Here is a 25,000-nt window from a genome sequence, read left to right as displayed (position 1 = left end):
TTTTGTCATTTTTGGTGGTTTTTTTTTTAACGAGTAATGGCGGCGATCTGCGATTTTTTTTTGCGGTACTGCGACATTGCGGCGGACAGATCGGACCCTTGACTGACATTTTTGACACTTTTGGGGTTACCAGTGACATTTCTACAGTAATCAGTGCTATATATATATGCACTGTTACTGCAAAAATGACACTGGCAGGGAAGGGGTATTGGACAGGGAGGGGTTAAGTGTGTCCTAGGGGCGTGCTTCTAACTGTAGGGGGACAGGTCTCCTAGTGTAAAAACAAAGATCAACGGTTCTACATAGTAGAACTGTCTGATCTTCATTTTTACACAGGGGAGAATGACAGGCGGCTTGTTTACATAAGCCGATCTGTCTTTCTCCCGCTGTACCGGCGATCGTAGTGTGACCGGCGGACATTGGGTCCGCCGGTCACACGCCCGCACTCCTTTGTGAACAAGCCGAGGCGGTCGCACGCCTTGGCGGGCGCGCGCTCGCCCGCTATTGGCTCTAAAAGGAGTGACAGGCGAGTGACGTAGACCTACGTCACTCTGCCTGGCCAGGGCTGACTGCCGCAGTAAATATACTGTGAGCAGTCGGCAACCGGTTAAAGAAGAATGTTCGTAAAATGGTCAGTGACTATTTGGCAGTTGGTCAACTGTATGTAATGTATAATACAGCATAAAAAGTGCAGGGGTCAGGAGTATATAATGTACTTAGAGTACAGTTGGCAAGAGTATGAGCATACAGTATAGTGTATATAGTGCAGGGTCATGAGTATGTAATCCATAGAGAACAGGGGCCAGGATTGCAAAATGCACAGACTACAGTTTTCATGAATGTATAAATCATAGAGTGGGCCAGAAGTGCATAATACACAGTCCATAGGTTTCAGCAATGCAGAATTCACAAAGTTCAGGGGTCAGAAGTGTGTAAGGCACAGATTGCAAGTATCAGGAGTATGTAAACAGAACATGGAAATCCAGGGTGCATAAGGCATAGAGCTCAGGGCAGTGGCGTAGCGTGGGGGGTGCAGGGGGGGCCAGCCACACCGGGCGCAACATCTGGGGGGGCGCATCTGCAGTGTCACTCTGTCTGTCTGACTCTGACATACACAGTTCACACACTATCTGCGGCTGCCTCCATCTTTACGCTGGGAGATGTCCATTGGTGTAGGGTGTGGTGGCGTTGCAAGCCAAGCCCCGCCTATGCCGCCTCTCCTCACTGCTCAGTCAGTTTAGCAGCGAGTGAGTCAGCAGCCTGGCGCTGTCACAGAGTGGGTTTTTTTTTAATCACCTGATTAGAGCCAGAGGCTCTAATAGGCTTCAAAAAAAGGGTGGACCCGGGGCGCACTGCTCTGCGCCCCGAGCCCACCCATTGTGTGACAATAGCGAATGAAAATTCGGTATTGTCACACGGATCCTCCTCCTGGCCTGGTCCGAGACCCGCTTCCTGATTGGCCGAAAGGCGAACGCATGCCATTGGCCGAGGAGGAGGCGGGAGGACTCGAGGAGACACTGGGAACTGAGGAGAAGCTGCAGGTAAGTCTCTCTGCATTGAAGGGGGCACGCTGGTCTGTCTGCATTGAAAGGGGGCACGCTGATCATTCTGCATTGAATGGGGGCACCCTGGTCATTCTGCATTGAAAGGGGGCACGCTGGTCGCTCTGCATTGAAAGGGGGAACGCTGGTCATTCTGCATTGAAAGGGGGCAAGCTGGTCATTCTGCATTGAAAGGGGGCAAGCTGGTCATTCTGCATTAAAAGGGGGCACGATGGTCCCTCTGCATTGAAAGGGGGCACGCTGGTCTTTCTGCATTGAAAGGGGGCAAGCTGGTCATTCTGCATTAAAAGGGGGCACGATGGTCCCTCTGCATTGAAAGGGGGCACGCTGGTCTTTCTGCATTGAAAGGGGGCAAGCTGGTCATTCTGCATTGAAAGGGGGCAAGCTGGTCATTCTGCATTAAAAGGGGGCACGATGGTCCCTCTGCATTGAAAGGGGGCACGCTGGTCATTCTGCATTGAAAGGGGGCACGCTGGTCTCTCTGCATTGAAAGGGGGCACGCTGGTCATTCAAACTTGTATTTAGATGCATTTTACTTTAATTACTTCCGTATTTTCATAACAAACAATACATGTGCTTAGGTGGTAAGGGTTTCTTTAACTAATCTAGTGGAAGAGATTTGAGTGCTAAAATCCCGCGGGTTTAGGGGGCGCAAATTACTTGCCTTGCCCCGGGTGCTGACAACCCACGCTACGCCACTGGCTCAGGGATCAGGAGCTCGGTACCTTAAATATTTTAAAAGGTTGTACACAATCACAAATAATGGATTAACTGTCAAATATTAAACCAACTAATGGAAACATTTCCTCTACAGAGCTTCATTAACAATGGAATATCAGTTTGAATAATTACAGAGTAGTAGGCATTAGAACTGGTGTTGTGGCTGCCATACACCACCCAAAACTCATCCAGTTTAGAAATTCGAGCCAAGGGTTGTCCTTGCATTACCACCAGGCTTAATAACTTTCTTAGACTTTTGCCGATGTAGCCTGTTGGAAAAATGTGGGCACAACAGTGACTGCATCTATCTAGATGCAGGCACGGTTTGGGTATTCTTACAGCCATGGGTGCCAACTGTCAGAATACAATATTTGGCAGCTGAGATTTTAGCACTGATGGAAGAATCTGTTTAGATTTCTTTATTTTTAGCCTGCAGGCTGAATAAAAGAAACCTATGCCTGTATGGCCACCGTGGGATTGATTAACAATTACAAGGAACATTTCTAAGAATGTCTGCATCTAATTTTAGTTGCTTTTCAGTTTAAATGAAAAATATAATTTTTTTCAAACCAAATTTCCTACTGAATGTCCTACAGAAAAAAAAATCACAGGTTTTGATTTTCCTTTTAATATACACTTTATTGATTGTCTACAGCCCAAAATCTATTTCTGGATCTTCCTGATCTTGTTTAATCTAGACGATCTAGATATATATGCTTGAAGAATGCATTGCAAAGTTATTTCCACAACAAAACGGTATATTTAAACCCAGCTTTTTTCACATATCAAATATGGATGTTTTTAACCACTTGCCGACCGCCGCACGACTATCTACGTCGGCGGTCAGCCCCTCACAGGCAAAGTGACGTAGGGCTATGTCACTAGCTTGTGAGGGTCTAGGGAGCGAGCGCGCGCCGCCAGAGGTGCGCTCCCGCTCCCGCGTGGTCACGGACCCCCCCCCGCGTGTGACCGGCGGACCCGATGTCCGCCGGTCACTCTGCGATCGGCGGGGGAGAGGGAGAAAGTCAGGCGGCTTGTGTAAACAAGCTGCCTGTCATTCTCCCCTGTGTATGAAGGATGATCATACGGTTCTACTATGTAGAACCGTTGATTACTCTTCATACATCTGAAGCCACAGCCAATCACAGTAGAAAGCACGCCCCTAGGGACACACATAGCCCCTCCCTTTAAAAAAAGTTAACCCCTTCACTACCAGTGTATTTTTACAGTAACAGTGCATATGTATAGCACTGATTACTGTAGAAATGTCACTGGTAACCCCAAAAGTGGCAAAAATGTCAGTCAAGGGTCCGATCTGTCCGCCGCAATGTCGTGGTACCGCAAAAAAATCGCAGATCGCCGCCATTACGCGTTAAAAAAAAAATAACAAAAATGACAAAAATCTTTCCCTTTGTTAGTAAACGCGATAACTTTTGCGCAAACCAATCAAAATATGCTTTTTGTGATTTTTTTTTACCAAACATAGGTAGCATAAAACAAATTGGCTGAAAATGTTAAAAAAATTTTGATTTTTACATTTTTTTGGGGGGAATTTCATATATAAAAATGTGAAAAATATTGTTATTTTTGCAAAATTTACGCTCTTTTTTTGTTTATAGCGCATGATCAAAAAATCGCACAGGTGATCAAATACCACCAAAAGAAAGCTCTGTTTGTGGGAAAAAAAGGACGCCAAATTCGTTTAGATACAGCGTCGCACGACTGCGCAATTGTCCGTTACAGTCACGCAGTGCCGAATCGCAAAATACCTACTGGTCTTTTAGCAGCCAAATCCTCCGGGGCTTAAGTGGTTAATAATACTTGATTGTTTGTTCTTTGCAAACTTAACCAGCCTCAATTGTAGAGCCAACTAATACTCAAAATATAAATGACAAGGGCATTAGCTTTCATTTTTGTTTTTAGGATGTTCAATTTACTGATATTGACTACATGGAAAACAGAAAAGATTTCACCTATGATAAAGAAAAGTTTGCGGACCTCCCTCAGTTTTCTCAAAATCTGCATGCCAATGGTCAAAGATACATAATCATATTGGTAAGTGACTTTTAATTTACAGTAGGTAAGTTTAGAACAGGATTTATTCATTTTACCAATATTAAGTGAATTTCTCACATCCAGTAAAAAATGTATACATTTTGTTTATTTCAATTGTTTTTTAAATGTTTACCAGGTTTTCAGATTGTTAGTAGTCTATTCTTCTTTCCAGGATCCTGCTATTGCCAATACACCCCTTATTAATGGTCCGTATGGAGCATATGAAAGAGGAAATAGTCTAGGTGTTTGGGTAAATGAATCAGATGGAAAAACCCCACTTGTTGGAGAGGTAAAGAATTATTTTACTATATTATAAGAAATATATATATATTTATAAAAAGAAGAGGTCTGGAAAAGGACTGGCTGCAAAATATCAGCAAGCAAAACAAAAGTGATCCTAGATGTAGGACTCATTTTTACAATAGAATCACAACCAACAACAGGACCATGAGACTATAAAGTTGTTTAGAAGCTAGCAAATAGTTAGGGTATGTTCACACCATATACAGTTGGACTGTTAGGCAGTTATTCCAGCACATAATGACTAGGGATGATCGAACTTTTGAAAAGTTCAGTTTGACCAGAACACCCGAATTTCCCAAAAGTTTGGTTCGGATTTCAGAACCCCATTGAAATCAATGGGACCCGAACTTCGGTAATCAAAAAACACAATTTTTAAGCCCTAAAACCCAATAAATGCCCCTAAAAAGTCCATAGGGTTCTGGGTCATGCCCCATTAACTATTAATCACACAAAAAAAAGTTCTTAAAAATTGTCATTTTTGATAAAAAAGCCAATTATTGAAAAAAAAAAGAGAGAGATTTTTTTATTTTGACTTTGGATTTAGTATCTGGGGGGTCTAAAAAGTGTACATGTGAAGTTTCAGTTCTGTAGCATGTCCAGAACCATAAAAAAAGATTGTTTGTATTAGAAAACTTTCAGCTCAGGGGGTTGGCTTCGCTGCTGTAACACCTTGCCGGTTTAATAGAAGGCATTTTTTTGGGTTCTTTGCAGTCAGGAAAAACATCTGAACTTGTGTATAGTGGTACTGTGCACAAGTTCTGATGTTTTGCCTGCCTCCAAAAACTCCCAAAAAATGCCAGCAAAAACACACCTGGGCATTTTGTTTTTTGACGCTAGCGTTTTTTTTGGCATTTTTTGGGGTTCTTTTGAGGCAGGCAAAACATCTGAACTTGTGTATAGTGGTATATATACACACATAGATATATTTATATACACACCTAGACATATATAGGTGTGATAGTAGCAGAAATATATTACTGTAAATTATTTCATTAGCGCAAGCATTTATTTCTGCTACTATCACACCTATATATGTCTAGGTGTGTATATAAATATATGTATGTGTGTATATACACCACTATACACAAGTTTAGATGCTTTGCCTGCCTCAAAAGAACCCCAAAAAATGCCAAAAAAACGCTAGCGTCAAAAAAAAATGCCCAGGTGTGTTTTTGCTGGCATTTTTTGGGGGTTTTTGGACGCAGGCAAAACATCAGAACTTGTGCACAGTACCACTATACACAAGTTCAGATGTTTTTCCTGACCGCAAAGAACCCAAAAAAATGCCTTCTATTAAACCGGCAAGGTGTTACAGCAGCGAAGCCAACCCCCTGTCAGAAAGTTTTTTAATACAAACAATCTTTTTTTATGGTTCTGGACATGCTACAGAGCTGAAACTTCACATGTACACTTTTTAGACCCCCCAGATACTAAATCCAAAGTAAAAATCAAAAAAATCTCTTTTTTTTTTTAAATATTTTCAATAATTGGCTTTTTTTTATCAAAAATGAAAATTTTTAAGAACTTTTTTTTTGTGTGATTTTGTGTCTGGGGGGTCTAAAAAGTGTACCTGTGAAGTTTCAGCTCTGTAGCATGTCCAGAACCAGAAAAAAAAAAGGATTGTATGTATTAGAAAACATTCAGCTCAGGGGGTTAGCTTCTCTCCTCGGTTTTCACACCTTGCCGGTTTCAAAACAGGCATTTTTTGGGGTTCTTTGCAGTCAGGAAAAACATCTGAACTTGTGTATAGTGGTACTGTGCACAAGTTCAGATGTTTTGCCTGCCTCCAAAACCCCCCAAAAAATGCCAGCAAAAGCACACCTGGGCATTTTTTTTTTTGACGCTAGCGTTTTTTTGGCATTTTTTTGTTTGGGTTCTTTTGAGGCAGGCAAAACATCTGAACTTGTGTATAGTGGTATATATACACACATAATTATATGTATATAGACACCTAGACATATATAGGTGTGATAGTAGCAGAAATATATTACTGTAAATGATTTCATTAGCGCAAGCATATATTTCTGCTACAATCACACCTATATATGTCTAGGTGTGTATATAAATATATGGATGTGTGTATATATACCACTATACACAAGTTCAGATGTTTTGCCTGCCTCCAAAACCCCCCAAAAAATGCCAGCAAAAACACACCTGGGCATTTTTTTTTTTTTTTTTTTGACGCTAGCGTTTTTTTGGCATTTTTTGGGGTTCTTTTGAGGCAGGCAAAACATCTGAACTTGTGTATAGTGGTGTATATACACACATACATATATTTATATAGACACCTAGCCATATATAGGTGTGATAGTAGCAGAAATATATTACTGTAAATGATTTCATTAGCGCAAGCATTTATTTCTGCTACTATCACACCTATATATGTCTAGGGGTATATATACAGACATATATGTGTATATATACCCCCTATACACATGTTCAGATGTCATGTCTGACATCAAACATGTCCTCAAAAAAGCACTGGCAGTGGCAGCCCCTGCAGCATAAAAAATGCTTGGCTGGTGAGAAGCCATATGGGTGTGCCGAAGCAATTCGGAGAAATGATCATTTCTCTATAGCGGTCACCCTGCTATGGAAGGGTTTTGTCACCCTTCCATAGCAGTCACTGTCAGTTAACCCTACACTACACTACGGTCCCCTTACACTTAACACTTTCCCTACAGAAACTAAATTTTTGAAGCTAACTAAAGTGTAAAGGAGCACTCTAACTACACTAGATATCCCTTTCCTCACACTAATAAATAGATAAATGACACTTTTAAAGTAAAATTAACAGAACTGCTTCCACTCTCTTCCATGTCCAGTATAACAATGCTAGGAATATGGCGGGGGCGATCTTATATACTGGGGGGCGTATTAGCTAATGATTGGTCTAGGGACCCCCTAGTCACTCCAATCACATTCCTAGCATTCTCCTGCCCCCTCAATTGGCTTTTGCTAATGGTTCTGGTCCAATCACGGGCTTTTAAAGCCCGTTTCCTGAAGCATTGCATTTTGGTCGGTTCTGGTTGCCGAATTCCGAACTTTTTGGGCAAAAAGTTCTAAATTCGGCCGAACCTCGAACACCCAATGTTCGGGCCGAACCGATGGTCGACCCGAACCGTTCGATCATCCCTAATAATGACAAGGTAAAATACTCTGTCCCCTGTGTGCCCAGTTCACACCACTGAGTTATGTTGGTGTTTGGGAATGCAGCGCTGATAAAAAAGTACTGCATGCAGTACTTTTGCCAGCGCAGCACACCGGGAGGCCAGCTATTGAACCTTATGAAATGTCTGTGTGACAGCTCAATAAAGTTTGTTTAAAAAGAAAAGGAATTAGTGCGATGGCGATCAGTGTATCATCTCAACAACAACGCACAGTACAAGCGGTAAACAAGCCCTAAAGGATTCCTCTTCCCATAATAATTTTTGAGCCCAGATTGAATTGTGAAAGCAAGCCAGACATGTATCAATTCTGCCACACAGCATGGCAATGCTAAACAGGAGAAAAGAGACAGATTGCATGAGAGATTTACTTAAAGTTTGCAGCTTTATTCATGAATTCCCCCCTCTGATGGGAAAATAAAAATCCTGCTCTTGACTACTTCCTAATTGTGTGTGTGTGTGTTAGGTGAAAATCTCTCATAAATATATCATACCAATAAGCAAATACTGTATGTCTAAATTGCTTGCCTAGGAATGCAGGCCTAGGGTCCAAATACACAAAACACAGTACATATACTATAATACTAAATACGAGGCAGCATGATTTTTCAATGCATTTTGGTGTGAAATTGAATATGTCCTAATCACATTTCCTTCTTTATAATAATCATTTTACTCATGTCTGGTCTTTGCATATTGAAAAATGTTCCGGTGTGATCTGAACATTCTTAGTCATGTTTCTAGCTTGTTGTCTATGCATGTAATAAAAATTTAGAGAGTGAACAAGCTTGTATTAACCACTTAAGCCCCGGAAGATTTTACCCCCTTCCTGACCAGGGGGTATTTTGCGATTCGGCACTGCGTGACTTTAAAGCACAATTGCGCGGACGTGCGACGCTGTACCTAAACGAATTTGGCGTCCTTTTTTTTCCCACAAACAGAGCTTTCTTTTGGTGGTATTTGATCACCTGTGCGATTTTTTGATCACGCGCTATAAACAAAAAAAGAGCGTAAATTTTGCAAAAATAGCAATATTTTTCACATTTTTTTATATGAAATTCCCCCCCAAAAAAAATGTAAAAATCAAAATTTTTTAAAATTTTCGGCCAATTTGTTTTATGCTACCTATATTTGGTAAAAAAAAATCGCAAAAAGTGTATTTTGATTGGTTTGCGCAAAAGTTATCGCGTTTACTAACAAAGGGAAAGATTTTTGTCATTTTTGTTGTTTTTTTTTTTTTTAACGCGTAATGGCGGCGATCTGCGATTTTTTTTCGGTACTGCGACAGATCGGACCCTTGACTGACATTTTTGACACTTTTGGGGTTACCAGTGACATTTCTACAGTAATCAGTGCTATACATATGCACTGTTACTGTAAAAATACACTGGCAGTGAAGGGGTTAACTTTTTTTGAAAGGGAGGGGCTATGTGTGTCCCTAGGGGCGTGCTTTCTACTGTGATTGGCTGTGGCTTCAGCTGTATGAACGGTGATCAATGGTTCTACATAGTAGAACCGTATGATCATCAATCATACAGAGGGGAGAATGACAGGCAGCTTGTTTACACAAGCCGCCTGCCTTTCTCCCTCTCCCCCGACGATCGCAGAGTGACCGGCGGACATCGGGTCCGCCGGTCACACGCGCGGGGGGGTCCGTGACCACGCGGGAGCGGGAGCGCGCCTCCGGCGGCGCGCGCTCGCTCCCTAGACCCTCACAAGCAAGCGACGTAGACGTAGTTTGCCTGTGAGGGGCTGACCGCCGACATAGATAGTCATGCGGCGGTCGGCAAGTGGTTAAGGCAGAGAGCATACATGGCACCTCGTGCATTTAGTAGATCATCTTTAACCACTTTAAGACTGGAAGGATTTGACCAGGCCACTTTTTTCAACTTGGCACTGCGTGACTTTAACGGACAATTGCGCAGTCGTGCGATGCTGTACCCAAAACAAAATTTACATCCTTTTTTTTCCAACAAATAGAGCTTTCTTTTGGTAGTATTTGATCACCTGTGAGATTTTTATTTTTTGCGCTATACACAAAAAAAGCAACAATTCTGAAATAAAATCAATATTTTTCATATTCTGCTATATAACATTCCCCAAAAAAAAAATTGAAAATCAAAATGTTTTAACATTTTAGGCCAATTTGTTTTTTGCTACATATTTTTGGTAAAAAAAATTGCAATAAGCGTATTTTGATTGGTTTGCACAAAAGTTATTGCGTCTACTAACTATGGGAAAGATTTATGTCATTTGTTACTAGTAATGGCGGCGATTTTTTGCGGGACTGCGACATTACACTGGACAGATCGGACCCCTGACTGACATTTTTGACACTTTTGGGGGGACCAGTGACATCGGCTTCCCTGCTGACGAGCGGGGGGGGGGGGGCCTAGCCTCCTGCTCGCAACCGACGGCGGTTTGTGCAGGAGCGGCTGGCGGTCCTAAAGAGGTTAACTCATAATGCTATATCTTGGATTTGAACAAATGCATACTAGCCATAATGCATTCATTAACCACTTTACCGCTGAGTACCGTAGTACTACTGCGGCAAAGTGGCTCGTTATCGTCTGACGACGTAGACCTACGTCATCAGACACTCCCCCTTGTGGGCGGCGCTCGCGTGCCGCCGGAGGCTCGCGCGCCGCCGGAGGCTCGCTCCCACTGTATTCAGTCACAGCGGGAGTCGGGCCAGGGGAGGAGCGGCGGCGATTGCCGCTGCTCTGCCCCGATCGTCAGGGATCTAGTGTGGAGATCCGCCCGACCCGATGTCCGCCGGTCACTCTGCGATCGTCGGGGGAGAGGGAGAAAGTCAGGCGGCTTATGTAAACAAGCTGCCTGTCATTCTCCCCTGTGTATGAAGGATGATCATACGGTTCTACTATGTAGAACCATTGATCACCATTCATACAGCTGAAGCCACAGCCAATCACAGTAGAAAGCACGCCCCTAGGGACACACATAGCCCCTCCCTTTCAAAAAAAGCTAACCCCTTCACTGCCAGTGTCATTTTTACAGTAACAGTGCATATGTATAGCACTGATTACTGCAGTAATGTCACTGGTAACCCCAAAAGTGTCAAAAATGTCAGTCAAGGGTCCGATCTGTCCGCCGCAATGTCGCAGTCCCGCAAAAAAAATCGCAGATCGCCGCCATTACGCGTTAAAAAAAAAAACACCAAAAATGACAGAAATCTTTCCCGTAGTTAGTAAACGCGATAACTTTTGCGCAAACCAATCAAAATACGCTTATTGTGAATTTTTTTACCAAACATAGGTAGCAGAAAACAAATTGGCCAAAAATTTAAAAAAATTTTGATTTTTACATTTTTTTGAGGGGAATTTCATATAAAAAAATGTGAAAAATATTGCTATTTTTGCAAAATTTACGCTCTTTTTTTGTTTATAGAGCGTGATCAAAAAATTGCACAGGTGATCAAATACCACCAAAAGAAAGCTCTGTTTGTGGGAAAAAAAGGACGCCAAATTCGTTTAGATACAGCGTAGCACGACCGCGCAATTGTCCGTTAAAGTCACGCAGTGTGAAAAATATTGTTATTTTTTCAAAATTTACGCTCTTTTTTTGTTTATAGCGCAAAAAGTAAAAAGCGCACAGGTGATCAAATACCACCAAAAGAAAGCTCTGTTTGTGGGAAAAAAAGGACGTAAATTTCATTTGGGTATGGTGTCGCACGACCGCGCAATTGTCAGTTAAAGTTGCACAGCGCCGAATCGCAAAAAGTGGCCCAGACGTAAGACAGCAAAATCCTCCGGTGGTAAAGTGGTTAAAAGTGTAGAGTGTATATTTTTTTTACAGAAAACATGGTTGATTGTACAGAACAAAACAATATTATTCATCTCTACAATAGGTTTGGCCTGGAGTTACAGTGTTTCCTGACTATACCAATGATGCTTGCACACAGTGGTGGGTTGATGAGTGTAAGCGGTTCTATGATGAAGTTAACTATGATGGCATATGGATTGTAAGTGAAATATGATTCATACATATATTTTATTTTGATCATAAATATATTTTTTTGTATTTGTGGCAACCAGGATAATTACATCTTGAACATAAAGTTATTGTAAACCCATATTTTCTTTTTTCAGCAACAAACATGTCACACTTACCTGCTCTGTGCAATGGTTTAGCACAGAGCTGATCCTTCTCTTGTCAGGTCCCCTGTTATTACTCCTGGCTCCTCTTCCCTGCCAAGTGTCCACCATAGCAAGCTGCTTGCTATGGGGGCACTGGTGTATGCTCACTGTCCATTGACACACAGAGCATAGCCCACTACTCCTTCCTCACTAGCTGTGATTGGCATTAGCAGGAGTAACAAAGTATATCCGCTAAAATGTGTACTTGTCTCAATCCAGAGCACCAAGTGTCATTTTTGTCTGCTGCCTCTTCCCTCTACTATCTGCATGAGTCACATTTTCCTGACACCAAGAGAAAAAAGGTGACACGGGAGGGAGCTTAAGCACAGTTTTTGGACAACCTCAGTTCCTGTGTGCTGTGTGAAGGGGGATATGTTCCTTCCCTCTCATTGAGCTCTGCAGAGAGTAACTTTACCTCCTCACCCCCTGCTTTTCAGAATTGAGAGATCCTGTGTAAATGCTGCACAAAAAAAAAAAAAAAAAGTTGAATCGGTTTCGAGAAGAGTGGGATTTGGTTGAAATCTCTGCCAGGTGTTAAGTGTTGTCTGTATCCCTGTTGGGGATATTGTTTTCTAGGGATACACCGAATGTTCAGCGAAAATAGAAAAAATAGCACTTTCGGTGTTCGGCCGAATAAGTAAAAAGGCCGAATAAATTTGTGCCGAACAATGTCAGCGGCGGTCACTAAATGGCGGCCCGTGCGATGCTTCCGCCCGGACCGCGAGCCCGCTACCTAGGAGTCCTTTAGTCCCCTTCCTCATTGCGGCTCCCGGCTCCCTGCTCACACGCCGCCGGTGTCCTGTCCGGCCGCGAGTAGGGGGTGTGACGTCACGCGCGCGTCCCGCCCCCCTGCTCCCGACTGCGGCTCCTTCACACTAGGTCCAGCGAGCGTGACACTATGTGCACGCCCCGCCCCCCTGTTCGCGGCTTTTGGCTCCGACCTGGCTGCGGTTCAGGTATGTGGAGCACATTTGGGGGAGAATACGGTAGCTGCACAAGCATTAGTGTGCAGACTGGCATATTTTGCCATATGTTGCCACTTGCCATGCTCATTAGAGTGTCCTATAAAGTGCCCCTTAAAAAAAAAAAAGAAAAAAAATGTGCCCAACAGAGTGCTCCCTTGACATAAAATGTGGCCATCAGCGTGCCCCTTATTTTATGCTAAGGGACATGCTGATGAGCATATTTTATGTTAAGGGGCACTCTGATGGGCATATTTTATGTTAAGGGGCACGCTAATGGGCATATTTTATGTTAAGAGCAACGCTGATTTAAATGTTTTGTTTTGCCCATCAGAGTGCCCCCTAACATAAAATGTGCCCATCAGCGTGCCCCCTAACATAAAATGTGCCCATCAGCGTGCCCCCTAACATAAAATGTGCCCATCAGAGTGCCCCCTAATATAAAATGTGCCCATCAGCGTGCCCCCTAACATAAAATGTGCCCATCAGCGTGCCCCCTAACATAAAATGTGCCCATCAGCGTGCCCCCTAAAAATCGGCAAAATAAATGGAAAAAATGCGAAACACCGCGTTCGGTATTCGGCCTTCGGCCAAGCATTTCATTATTATTCTGCTTCGGCCAAGAATTTCATTTCGGTGCATCCCTACTGTTTTCCTATCCAAGGCCACATTCACACCCCAAATGGGCCTGACAACAATTACAAGCATCCAGGACTAATTAATCGTTAGGAGAGCAAATGGCCACAATTAGCTGTAGGAACTGGCAGCCTGTATTCCCCACTCAAGTTTTTGCATGTAATGGTTGTTGAGCCTATTCACAAGTGTGAATGTGACTTAATAAAGTGGTTTTATTGCTGTTATATCCCTGTTGGAGAGATTTCCACCCATATTATGTACAGATGACATTAGTACAGGAGGCATGTAACAATATTACCAAGAGGGACACACAGACCATAATGAAAACCTCAAAGATCTAGCCCTTCATAACAAATAACAACATAACATATCACAATAACATAATAAGATATCCTTTAATGAAAGGTAATTAAGTTGGCTTGGGAAAGCCAACTTACTGAAATCCTATTTAAACTTCTTCTTCTTCTTCTTCTTCTTCTTCTTCTTCTTCTTCTTCTTCTTTTTCTGGCCGCAAAATTTTTGGACACTAACTCCTCCTAGACCGTTCAAGCTACATACTCCAAACTCGGCACAGACCTTCATACTGTTCTGACTCGGTGTGCTATATCTTTTCAGACTGGTTTGAGTTACGGTTTTCTTAAAAATTAATATTAAATATCATAAAAATGCCCATAGACTTTCATTGACAGGATGTTCAGATGACCCAAGCTCCAAATCCCATTAGACTCAATCAACATGCTAGTAACTTTGATAATCATGCTAACGACATGGCTATTCACTTGCTAATTATGCTAGCGACATGCTAGCAACATGCTAATCATGCTAGAAACATGCTAGTCACACGCTAATCATGCTAGCAACATGTTAGCCGCATGATAATCATGTTAGAAACATGCTAGAGAAATGCTAGTAACTTGCTAATCATGCTAGCGACATGGCTAGTCACTTGCTAATTATGCTAGTGACATGCTAGATACCTTGCTAATCATGCTAAGTACATGCTAGTCACTTGCTAATCATGCTAGCAACATGCTAGCAACTTTGCTAATCATACTAATGATGGTGGTCACTTGCTTGTAATGCTAGCAATATGTTTTAAACTTCTTAAACTTTTAAATCTTTTTAAACTTTTTAAACTTTTCACATTTTCAAACTTTTCAAACTTTCTGGTCAGGCTTTCTCAAGCCAACTTAAAGTTTGTCTCCACAAACTTTTTTTTCTAGTTTTAAAGTTGAAGTCCATCTAAAATATTTTAAAGTTTTGTCTAGAGTGGAAAAAGGGTTAGAATCTCTGGCAGGATTTGCTATCTGGTTCCCATTTAAGAGATTTTGCCTCACATCATGTTACAAAGACAAACTAAATTTAAGACCAAATCTCTCCAAAGTTACAACTAGAGTTGGGCAAAGGATTCGGGCCAAGCAAAAGTTTGGCGCGAACATCGCCTGTTCGGCCATTCAGTGAACATCTGAATTTACAGGGCGTTCGGCGGGTGTTCCCCCACACAGTGCATTGTAAGCCCTGGTTGGGCAAAGCTTTGCCCAATCAGGGTGCAGCTAATAGCTGGTTGTTAAGGAACAGGGCTGGGAAGCTGGCCGCGGTGTCCTTAAAAACTGATGAGTATTCAGCTGTCAATGGGCTTCCCCGCTGACAGCTGAATAAAAAAAAAAACATTGCCAGCAATAAAAAAGTGAAAAAAAAAAAGAAAAAAACGGCATGGCCCCCCCCCCCCCCAGTCCATACCAGGCCCTTTGGGTCAGGTAAGGATTTTAAGGGGAACACCATAACACCATGGCAAAATTTAAAAACACGTGGGGTCCCCCCAAAAACCATACCAGACCCATATCCGAGCACACAGACTGGCAGGCCAGGAAAGGGGGATGAACGAACCAGCAACCTCCCCCCTCCTGATCCATACCAGGCCACATGCCCTCAACATGGGGGGATAGGTGCTTTGGGGCAAGAGGACTCTGCCCCTCCATCCCAAAGCACTGTAGTTGTGGGGATCTGCAGGCAGGGGGCTAATCAGAATCTGGAAGCCCCATTTACCAAGGGGGCCTCCTGATCCCGCCCCCCCCCCAATGTAAATGAGTATGGGGTACATAGTACCTCTTCTCATTTACCAAAAAAGTGTCAAAAAGTAACAAAACATGAAGACAGTTTTTGACAATTCCTTTATTAAAAAATAGAAACAGCGTCCCCCGATCTAAATCTCCTGCTAATGTCAATCAAAGTCAGTTAGCCAATCAGGAGAGAGAGGGGGCAAGGCCGAATGGCAACTCCATGTCTGAATGGACACACACAGCTCCAGCTCGGCTCGGGTGCCCCCATAGCAAGCTGCTTGCTGTGGGGGCACTCGAAAGGAGGGAGGAGCCAGGAGCAGCGAAGAATGACCCCAGAAGATGAGGATCCAGGTTACTCTGTGCAAAACCATTGCACACAGGAGGTAAGTAGAACCTGTTTGTTGTTTTTTTTTTTTAAACACGAGACTTTACAATCATTTTAAGGCTTCCCGGGCCTGGACACCGCCAGCCCCCATCCTGGAGGTTGGGAGATCTTCCATCTGAGTAAGCTCTGACACCATCCAACACCAAAACCTAATCTGGGTGGGCTCCTGAAACTTGTTGATGATGAGAGAGCATTGATCAGTAAGAATACCTTGCTGAAGTGGATGGAATGAGGTATCAGGACGAGGCAATGCCACTTTGCCCTCAGTAACAGTGACAGTGTCTCTTTAAATATTGACACGTATACACCATTAATGCAAAATACAAAGCATTGTTAGCATATTTTGAAATGGATTTCTGACCATTTCAGTCATTTGTACGTTTCATGGCAGAATATTTATATAGAAGTTTTTTACTATTAACTTGTTCCCATCCGCGCTACAGCCTATATACGGCTGCAGCGCGGACTGGAATTTTCGGGAGGCCGTTTTTAAACGGCCTCCCAGTGACACGCCCCCCGCGCACTCCCGCATGCGCGCATCGGGGAGAATCTGTGTCGGCCGTGTCCCTTGGACACAGCCGATCACAGATCGTGGTGAATGGCCAATCACAGCGGCCATTCACCACGTGATCGGGCCGTCCAATGAGAGATGATCTCATATGTAAACATATGAGATCATCTCTCATCGCCGGCGCTCCTTCCTCACACAGACACTGCAGTGTGAGGAAGGAGGGGGAGCCGTCAGCCGCCGGGGACACAGAGACATGTAATCAGGGCACTGATCACCAGTGCCCTGATTACTAAAAGGTAAAAAAACATACAAAATGGCCCCAACAGTGCCCACAGTGCCCGCCATCAGTGTCCCCCATCAATGCCCACAATCAGTGCCCATAGTGCTGCCAGTCAGTGCCCATCAGTGCCTGCTCATCTAGGCACTGATGAGCACTGACTGGCAGCACTATGGGCACTGAGTGTGGGCACTGATGGTGCTGCCCATCAGTGCTCATCAGTGCCGCCCATCAGTGCTCATCAGTGCCATCCGCCAGTGCCCATCAGTGCCGCCTCTCAGTGCCCATCAGTGCCGCCCGTCAGTGCCGCCTCTCAGTGCCCAGCAGTGCCACCTCTCAGTGCCCAGCAGTGCCGCCTATCAGTGCTCATCAGTGCCGCCTATCAGTGCCGCCTATCAGTGCCACCTATCAATGCCGCCTATCAGTGCTCATCATTGCGGCATATTAGTACCTCCTCATCAGTGCCCATAAGTGCCACCTCATCAGTGCCCATAAGTGCCACCTCATCAGTGCCCATCAGTGCCGCCTCATCAGCGCACATCAGTGAAGGAGAAAAATTTATTTTCAAAATTTACTCGCAGAAAATAAGAAAAACATTTTTTTTTTTTCAAAATTTTCTGTCTTTATTCTTTTTTTTGTAAAAAACTAAAAAACCCAGAGATGATTAAATACCACGAAAAGAAAGCTCTGTTTGTGTGAAAAAAATGATAAAAATTTCATATGGGTACAGTGTAGCATGACCGCGCAATTGTCATTCAAAATGTGACAGCGCTGAAAGCTGAAAATTGGCCTGGATAGGAAGGGGGTGAAAGTGCACAGTAGGCAAGTGGTTAAAATTCTGTTAAAATATTATTGCATTCTTAAAGTGTTTGATAATTATTTAAACAGGACATGAATGAAGTTTCCAGTTTTGTGCAAGGATCAAGCAAAGGCTGTGCTGTCAACAATTTGAATTATCCTCCATATACACCAGGTAAGACCGGGCAAATATGTAGAATATGTAGAATGAGTGAATAATATTTGATTGAGCCTTGCAAATTTTATACATAATACAGAACCTGTTCAGTTGAGATTTTTGTATGTGAAACAACCTTGGCAAATGTCATACGCGAATGTTCCTACTAAATGGAAACACATAACTAATGGGAAATGTTAACTTTTACTGTGTATGTACGTATATGTATGTGTGTGTGTATATATATATATATCTCAAGGTTTGATATCAGTTAACCCAATGGCAATACCTCCTCAAAGTATTGGGACGCCTGCCTTTACACGCACATGAATTTTAATGGCATCCCAGATATTGAGTTGTCTCACACTTTGCAGTTTTATGGACCTTGCTTTGCGCACTGGTCTAAATCATTTGGTGGAGGGGGGATGATGGTGTGGGGTTGTTTTTCAGGGTTTGCATAGCTAGTCAGGCTGAAAAAAAGACACAAGTCCATCCGGCTCAATCAACAAAAAACAAACAGTAATGAAAACCCAACCATACAATCCCATATACACAATCCTATACCCACCCCAACCATACAATCCCATATACACAATCCTATACCCTCCCCAACCATACAATCCCATATACACAATCCTATACCCTCCCCAACCATACAATCCCATATACACAATCCTATACCCGCCCCAACCATACAATCCCATATACACAATCCTATACCCACCCCAACCATACAATCCCATATACACAATCCTATACCCACCCCAACCATACAATCCCATATACACAATCCTATACCCACCCCAACCATACAATCCCATATACACAATCCTATACCCTCCCCAACCATACAATCCCATATACACAATCCTATACCCTCCCCAACCACACAATCCCATATACACAATCCTATACCCTCCCCAACCATACAATCCCATATACACAATCCTATACCCACCCCAACCATACAATCCCATATACACAATCCTATACCCTCCCCAACCATACAATCCCATATACACAATCCTATACCCACCCCAACCATACAATCCCATATACACAATCCTATACCCTTCCCAACCACACAATCCCATATACACAATCCTATACCCTCCCCAACCATACAATCCCATATACACAATCCTATACCCTCCCCAACCACACAATCCCATATACACAATCCTATACCCTCCCCAACCATACAATCCCATATACACAATCCTATACCCACCCCAACCATACAATCCCATATACACAATCCTATACCCTCCCCAACCATACAATCCCATATACACAATCCTATACCCTCCCCAACCATACAATCCCATATACACAATCCTATACCCTCCCCAACCATACAATCCCATATACACAATCCTATACCCACCCCAACCATACAATCCCATATACACAATCCTATACCCACCCCAACCATACAATCCCATATACACAATCCTATACCCTCCCCAACCATACAATCCCATATACACCATCCTATACCCACCCCAACCATACAATCCCATATACACAATCCTATACCCACCCCAACCATACAATCCCATATACACAATCCTATACCCTCCCCAACCATACAATCCCATATACACCATCCTATACCCACCCCAACCATACAATCCCATATACACAATCCTATACCCTCCCCAACCATACAATCCCATATACACAATCCTATACCCTCCCCAACCATACAATCCCATATACACAATCCTATACCCACCCCAACCATACAATCCCATATACACAATCCTATACCCACCCCAACCATACAATCCCATATACACAATCCTATACCCTCCCCAACCATACAATCCCATATACACAATCCTATACCCACCCCAACCATACAATCCCATATACACAATCCTATACCCGCCCCAACCATACAATCCCATATACACAATCCTATACCCACCCCAACCATACAATCCCATATACACAATCCTATACCCTCCCCAACCATACAATCCCATATACACAATCCTATACCCACCCCAACCATACAATCCCATATACACAATCCTATACCCTCCCCAACCATACAATCCCATATACACAATCCTATACCCTCCCCAACCATACAATCCCATATACACAATCCTATACCCTCCCCAACCATACAATCCCATATACACCATCCTATACCCACCCCAACCATACAATCCCATATACACAATCCTATACCCACCCCAACCATACAATCCCATATACACAATCCTATACCCTCCCCAACCATACAATCCCATATACACCATCCTATACCCACCCCAACCATACAATCCCATATACACAATCCTATACCCACCCCAACCATACAATCCCATATACACAATCCTATACCCTCCCCAACCATACAATCCCATATACACAATCCTATACCCGCCCCAACCATACAATCCCATATACACAATCCTATACCCACCCCAACCATACAATCCCATATACACAATCCTATACCCTCCCCAACCATACAATCCCATATACACAATCCTATACCCTCCCCAACCATACAATCCCATATACACAATCCTATACCCTCCCCAACCATACAATCCCATATACACAATCCTATACCCTCCCCAACCATACAATCCCATATACACAATCCTATACCCGCCCCAACCATACAATCCCATATACACAATCCTATACCCACCCCAACCATACAATCCCATATACACAATCCTATACCCACCCCAACCATACAATCCCATATACACAATCCTATACCCTCCCAACCATACAATCCCATATACACAATCCTATACCCTCCCCAACCATACAATCCCATATACACAATCCTATACCCTCCCCAACCATACAATCCCATATACACAATCCTATACCCTCCCCAACCATACAATCCCATATACACAATCCTATACCCTCCCCAACCATACAATCCCATATACACAATCCTATACCCTCCCCAACCATACAATCCCATATACACAATCCTATACCCACCCCAACCATACAATCCCATATACACAATCCTATACCCTCCCCAACCATACAATCCCATATACACAATCCTATACCCTCCCCAACCATACAATCCCATATACACAATCCTATACCCTCCCCAACCATACAATCCCATATACACAATCCTATACCCGCCTCAACCATACAATCCCATATACACAATCCTATACCCTCCCCAACCATACAATCCCATATACACAATCCTATACCCTCCCCCAACCATACAATCCCATATACACAATCCTATACCCTCCCCAACCATACAATCCCCATATACACAATACTATACCCGCCCCAACCATACAATCCCATATACACAATCCTATACCCTCCCCCAACCATACAATCCCATATACACAATCCTATACCCTCCCCAACCATACAATCCCATATACACAATCCTATACCCTCCCCCAACCATACAATCCCATATACACAATCCTATACCCTCCCCAACCATACAATCCCATATACACAATCCTATACCCTCCCCAACCATACAATCCCATATACACAATCCTATACCCTCCCCAACCATACAATCCCATATACACCATCCTATACCCACCCCAACCATACAATCCCATATACACAATCCTATACCCACCCCAACCATACAATCCCATATACACAATCCTATACCCTCCCCAACCATACAATCCCATATACACCATCCTATACCCACCCCAACCATACAATCCCATATACACAATCCTATACCCTCCCCAACCATACAATCCCATATACCCAATCATATACCCTCCCCAACCATACAATCCCATATACACAATCCTATACCCACCCCAACCATACAATCCCATATACACAATCCTATACCCACCCCAACCATACAATCCCATATACACAATCCTATACCCTCCCCAACCATACAATCCCATATACACCATCCTATACCCACCCCAACCATACAATCCCATATACACAATCCTATACCCACCCCAACCATACAATCCCATATACACAATCCTATACCCTCCCCAACCATACAATCCCATATACACCATCCTATACCCACCCCAACCATACAATCCCATATACACAATCCTATACCCTCCCAACCATACAATCCCATATACACAATCCTATACCCTCCCCAACCATACAATCCCATATACACAATCCTATACCCTCCCCAACCATACAATCCCATATACACAATCCTATACCCTCCCCAACCATACAATCCCATATACACCATCCTATACCCACCCCAACCATACAATCCCATATACACAATCCTATACCCACCCCAACCATACAATCCCATATACACAATCCTATACCCTCCCCAACCATACAATCCCATATACACCATCCTATACCCACCCCAACCATACAATCCCATATACACAATCCTATACCCACCCCAACCATACAATCCCATATACACAATCCTATACCCTCCCCAACCATACAATCCCATATACACAATCCTATACCCGCCCCAACCATACAATCCCATATACACAATCCTATACCCACCCCAACCATACAATCCCAATACACAATCCTATACCCTCCCCAACCATACAATCCCATATACACAATCCTATACCCTCCCCAACCATACAATCCCATATACACAATCCTATACCCTCCCCAACCATACAATCCCATATACACAATCCTATACCCTCCCCAACCATACAATCCCATATACACAATCCTATACCCGCCCCAACCATACAATCCCATATACACAATCCTATACCCACCCCAACCATACAATCCCATATACACAATCCTATACCCTCCCCAACCATACAATCCCATATACACAATCCTATACCCGCCCCAACCATACAATCCCATATACACAATCCTATACCCTCCCCAACCATACAATCCCATATACACAATCCTATACCCTCCCCAACCATACAATCCCATATACACAATCCTATACCCTCCCCAACCATACAATCCCATATACACAATCCTATACCCTCCCCAACCATACAATCCCATATACACAATCCTATACCCTCCCCAACCATACAATCCCATATACACCATCCTATACCCACCCCAACCATACAATCCCATATACACAATCCTATACCCACCCCAACCATACAATCCCATATACACAATCCTATACCCTCCCCAACCATACAATCCCATATACACAATCCTATACCCGCCTCAACCATACAATCCCATATACACAATCCTATACCCTCCCCAACCATACAATCCCATATACACAATCCTATACCCGCCTCAACCATACAATCCCATATACACAATCCTATACCCTCCCCAACCATACAATCCCATATACACAATCCTATACCCTCCCCAACCATACAATCCCATATACACAATCCTATACCCTCCCCAACCATACAATCCCATATACACAATCCTATACCCGCCTCAACCATACAATCCCATATACACAATCCTATACCCTCCCCAACCATACAATCCCATATACACAATCCTATACCCTCCCCAACCATACAATCCCATATACACAATCCTATACCCTCCCCAACCATACAATCCCATATACACAATACTATACCCGCCCCAACCATACAATCCCATATACACAATCCTATACCCTCCCCAACCATACAATCCCATATACACAATCCTATACCCTCCCCAACCATACAATCCCATATACACAATCCTATACCCTCCCCAACCATACAATCCCATATACACAATCCTATACCCTCCCCAACCATACAATCCCATATACACAATCCTATACCCTCCCCAACCATACAATCCCATATACACAATCCTATACCCGCCCCAACCATACAATCCCCTATACACAATCCTATACCGCCCCAACCATACAATCCCCTATACACAATCCTATACCCTCCCCAACCATACAATCCCATATACACAATCCTATACCCTCCCCAACCATACAATCCCATATACACAATCCTATACCCTCCCCAACCATACAATCCCATATACACAATCCTATACCCTCCCCAACCATACAATCCCATATACACAATCCTATACCCTCCCCAACCATACAATCCCCTATACACAATCCTATACCCTCCCCAACCATACAATCCCATATACACAATCCTATACCCTCCCCAACCATACAATCCCATATACACAATCCTATACCCTCCCCAACCATACAATCCCCTATACACAATCCTATACCCTCCCCAACCATACAATCCCATATACACAATCCTATACCCTCCCCAACCATACAATCCCATATACACAATCCTATACCCTCCCCAACCATACAATCCCATATACACAATCCTATACCCTCCCCAACCATACAATCCCCTATACACAATCCTATACCCTCCCCAACCATACAATCCCATATACACAATCCTATACCCTCCCCAACCATACAATCCCCTATACACAATCCTATACCCTCCCCAACCATACAATCCCATATACACAATCCTATACCCTCCCCAACCATACAATCCCATATACACAATCCTATACCCTCCCCAACCATACAATCCCATATACACAATCCTATACCCACCCCAACCATACAATCCCATATACACAATCCTATACCCTCCCCAACCATACAATCCCATATACACAATCCTATACCCTCCCCAACCACACAATCCCATATACACAATCCTATACCCGTCCCAACCATACAATCCCATATACACAATCCTATACCCTCCCCAACCATACAATCCCATATACACAATCCTATACCCTCCCCAACCACACAATCCCATATACACAATCCTATACCCTCCCCAACCATACAATCCCATATACACAATCCTATACCCTCCCCAACCATACAATCCCATATACACAATCCTATACCCTCCCCAACCATACAATCCCATATACACAATCCTATACCCTCCCCAACCATACAATCCCATATACACAATCCTATACCCTCCCCAACCATACAATCCCATATACACAATCCTATACCCTCCCCAACCATACAATCCCATATACACAATTCTATACCCGCAGTTGATCCAGAGGAAGGTGAAAAAAACCCCAGCAAAGCATGATCCAATTTGCTACAGCAGGATTGGATCAACAGAGAGGCAATCTGATATTCCCTGGATCAACTTTACCTATAAATATTAGTACGCACTTATATTAAGTCCATCCAGGAAAGAACCCATGCCTGTTTTTAAAGCAATCTAGTGAGCTAGCCAGAACCACCTCTGGAGGGAGTCTATTTCACATTTTCGCAGCTCTTACAGTGA

At 43.3% G+C, this 25,000-nt stretch overlaps 1 protein-coding gene across 1 annotated transcript in view; it reads left to right on the top strand.

Moving 5' to 3' along the window:
* LOC309550280 (maltase-glucoamylase-like) overlaps positions 1-25,000 on the top strand; it is a gene marked incomplete at its 5' end in the record, with an annotated part of 526,737 nt that overhangs the window by 98,339 nt on the left and 403,398 nt on the right. Inside the window, 4 exons of the mRNA XM_082250685.1 lie at positions 4,206-4,337; positions 4,510-4,626; positions 11,679-11,792; positions 17,687-17,771. Coding sequence (XP_082106811.1) covers positions 4,206-4,337; positions 4,510-4,626; positions 11,679-11,792; positions 17,687-17,771 — 448 coding nt within the window. The remainder of the gene's footprint in view (positions 1-4,205; positions 4,338-4,509; positions 4,627-11,678; positions 11,793-17,686; positions 17,772-25,000) is intronic.

This window comes from Pelophylax lessonae (genome assembly GCF_965119305.1).
Source record: "Pelophylax lessonae genome assembly, chromosome: 3".
NCBI lineage: Eukaryota > Metazoa > Chordata > Amphibia > Anura > Ranidae > Pelophylax > Pelophylax lessonae.
This window is presented reverse-complemented; position numbering and strand designations above follow the sequence as displayed.